This window comes from Oryzias melastigma, linkage group LG5, assembly GCF_002922805.2.
Source record: "Oryzias melastigma strain HK-1 linkage group LG5, ASM292280v2, whole genome shotgun sequence".
In the NCBI taxonomy this organism is placed as follows: domain Eukaryota; kingdom Metazoa; phylum Chordata; class Actinopteri; order Beloniformes; family Adrianichthyidae; genus Oryzias; species Oryzias melastigma.
Genome location: NC_050516.1, coordinates 16,229,368 through 16,232,094, shown reverse-complemented (window position 1 = coordinate 16,232,094; position 2,727 = coordinate 16,229,368). Strand labels below are relative to the sequence as shown.

The 2,727-nt window shown below is 37.7% G+C and overlaps 1 protein-coding gene across 1 annotated transcript in view; it reads left to right on the top strand.

Moving 5' to 3' along the window:
• Nucleotides 1-1,652, top strand: part of LOC112145658 (golgin subfamily A member 7) — a 3,524-nt gene extending 1,872 nt beyond the window's left edge. Inside the window, exons 5-6 of the mRNA XM_024271018.2 lie at nucleotides 405-464; nucleotides 719-1,652. Of these exons, the coding sequence (XP_024126786.1) occupies nucleotides 405-452 (48 nt within the window). The 3' untranslated portion in view covers nucleotides 453-464; nucleotides 719-1,652. The remainder of the gene's footprint in view (nucleotides 1-404; nucleotides 465-718) is intronic.
• Nucleotides 1,653-2,727: the final 1,075 nt, after the last annotated feature.

Below are 2,727 nucleotides of genomic sequence, written 5' to 3'. Positions count from 1 at the left end.
TCAGAGTTCCAACAAAACCTGCTTCTTGAAACGGGCCCCAGGACTCTATTCAGACCAAATGATTTTTTCCAATCTGATTACACCTTAGGCTCCATAAACAAGCAAGAATTCTGTCCCTCACAGAGCTGTTACTTCTTTAAGAAGCTCTCGTCTTCTCCACTCGTTACCCGTATTAACGACACCTGTTCTGGATTTATTCTGCCCAACTCTAGAGTGTCAGACATGGTTTAACTATGCAGAATGATGTCAAATGTTTGTTATTTTGTTCCAAGAAGAATTATGCATCTAATACAAAAAATGTCATTCATAATACAGTTTTTAATAAAGTGTTTAGATGTAATTATTTGTAATGTAACTAATGATTCGTGTTATGGTGGTGTATTGTCCTTAACTTTAGCTTTCAGGTTGAAATCACCATCTTTGAAGACAGAAACATTGGCTCTGGAAGATAAAATAATCTTGAGGTGAGATAACTGTCATTTCTTTTTTTAAGTCAATGTCTATTTCTTAAAATATTATTTTTTATTGATTTTTCCTCTAACCTCAAAAGAGGTTTCACATCAAAAAGTAATATTCTGTAACATCCTGTATATTATGATGACATTTTCTCTCAAAAACACTGAGCTGGGCGTAAAAACTTTATCCGTTGCATCACTTTTTGTTTAACTCTTTATCTTGACTTTTTTAATATGCTCATAGTTTTTATTTTTCTGTTTAGGTGGAAACCGTCATCCTCCCTGATCTAAACTGTATAAACAAAGTCTTCACCTGAATGATGCGTACACTTTATCTGATCACGTTTGCCTGCTATTTATCATGTTTTCCTATTCTGATTTTTGTACATGTTTTTATAAATACAAATCTTTGTGAAGCGTGCCATTATGTGAAACGGCACTCTTTTGGTTACTGCTGAGGCTGGGTCCACTGCCAAATTCCTGAAAGCCTTCAATTTAGATCCATAAATTCATTATGTCATTCAGTTATGATTGGAGTAGATTTAAAGTGTGAATATCAAAGTACAGTTTTCTTATTAAAACCTGTTCAAAAACCTGTTTTAGGCTGATCAGGGCAGGACAATGTCTAAACATAAAAAAAGATTAACAGAAATAAAGATGAAATAAAAAATTGCTTAAAAGGAAGATCGATCCAGGATTTCAGGGATCAATATTGAATCTTGTGATTAAAGATGCAAAAAGCTTCTATAAACCCAGCCCCATGGTTACTACACACCTGTATTGATTTTGTAAATTTTTTTTTCCTACTCTAAAAGTGTTTTTGATATCCATGTATTGTAATTCAAGTATTGCCCCAGACTGTAAACCAAGTGACATTTCCGTGTTCATGTGCTGCTCAGACTGTATGACGAGGTCGTTCAGTCGAAACACAAACATTCAGCAGCATGTGGTCCCTCTGTCCCATCCTGAGAACTGGAAGCAGAAGTCCACATGGTGTTCCACCTGGATCTGATCCATGAGGAGAACTGAAGCTCAGATGGACGGCACAAAACAGAACATGTCAGAATAAAGCAAAGGACCAACGGCTGGAAGTCTGAAGAGAGAAATGTGCTTGAAAGTATCAGTTACTAGTCAGTTTATAGTGATACATTTTGCCTGAACTGTTAGTTAGCTGAAATAAACCATCTTTTTTGTCTTTTCGTGTTTTACAAATGATGTGTTAGGAGTAGTTTATAAACTATAGTGTCGTCCTGTTGCTCCACAACTTCCTGAACTTGATAGATTGCAGCATTAGTGACATGAAATCTCAGACTGGGTTGATAACAATTCATTGGAAACACCATCATCCCTCAGTGTGTATTTATTTTTCAGGTCCTTTACTTTTGTTTTGAATTACGCCAACTTTAACTGAGGGCTTGGCTTTTCTATGTACAAAGTCACCCTTTTAAACAACAGAGGAGGAGTTTGTATGGCTATTGAACAGTTCAAACCAAAGTCTGTTGACTTTTATGTGTGGACGATAAGTTTTCACTCCTTTCACCCTCTCTACCCCGTACAGTCTTGCCTAACCCTGCTCCTTGATCTACCACCATGCCCGTTTCACACTACTCTCTGCTCTGCTTTCTGCTGACTCATGTCTCTCTACTGTGATCGACTGAACTCACCTGATCCAGGTAATTGGTAGCAAGAAGTGCAGAGAAAGCTAGCAAATAGAGTGGTAGATTATGGACCAGTCCTGGTTTAGAACCTCGGCAAGCTGCCGGACATGTCATAGCTTAAATATAAAATGCATCGTTCAGAATGCTTACTGTCAACCTCAACTGTTAGTGTTGACAAATTCACTATTTAGTCAATTAAGACAGACGTAGATCTGAGTACACCTTTGAGAACGAAGTCGTTTGTTAAAGATTGTGATCTGTGTAAAGATTATCCACAATTTAAAGATCAGGGCTTTAAATCTAAAGGACATTCAATGTATTTTTGTTCTTAATGTTTTGTGGCCTAAAGGTAAATTGTGAAATGAGTTGTGAATAACTCAAGAGTCTCCATGGTCACTTAAAGCGAGGGTTAATAAAGCTTTAGTGCATAAGGTTGTTGTTGTTGTGTTACCATGACAGTTCAGTCAGTGTGTTTTTGATTGTTGCCTTTGGTGAAACCCCCATGAATCATTGCGGCAGCTCTGTCACCCTTACAGGATGAACCGAGTGACCCTCGTGCACAGCTGGGACTCTCGGCCTCCTGGTTTGTCCTGGATTCAGGATCAGGGCAGACT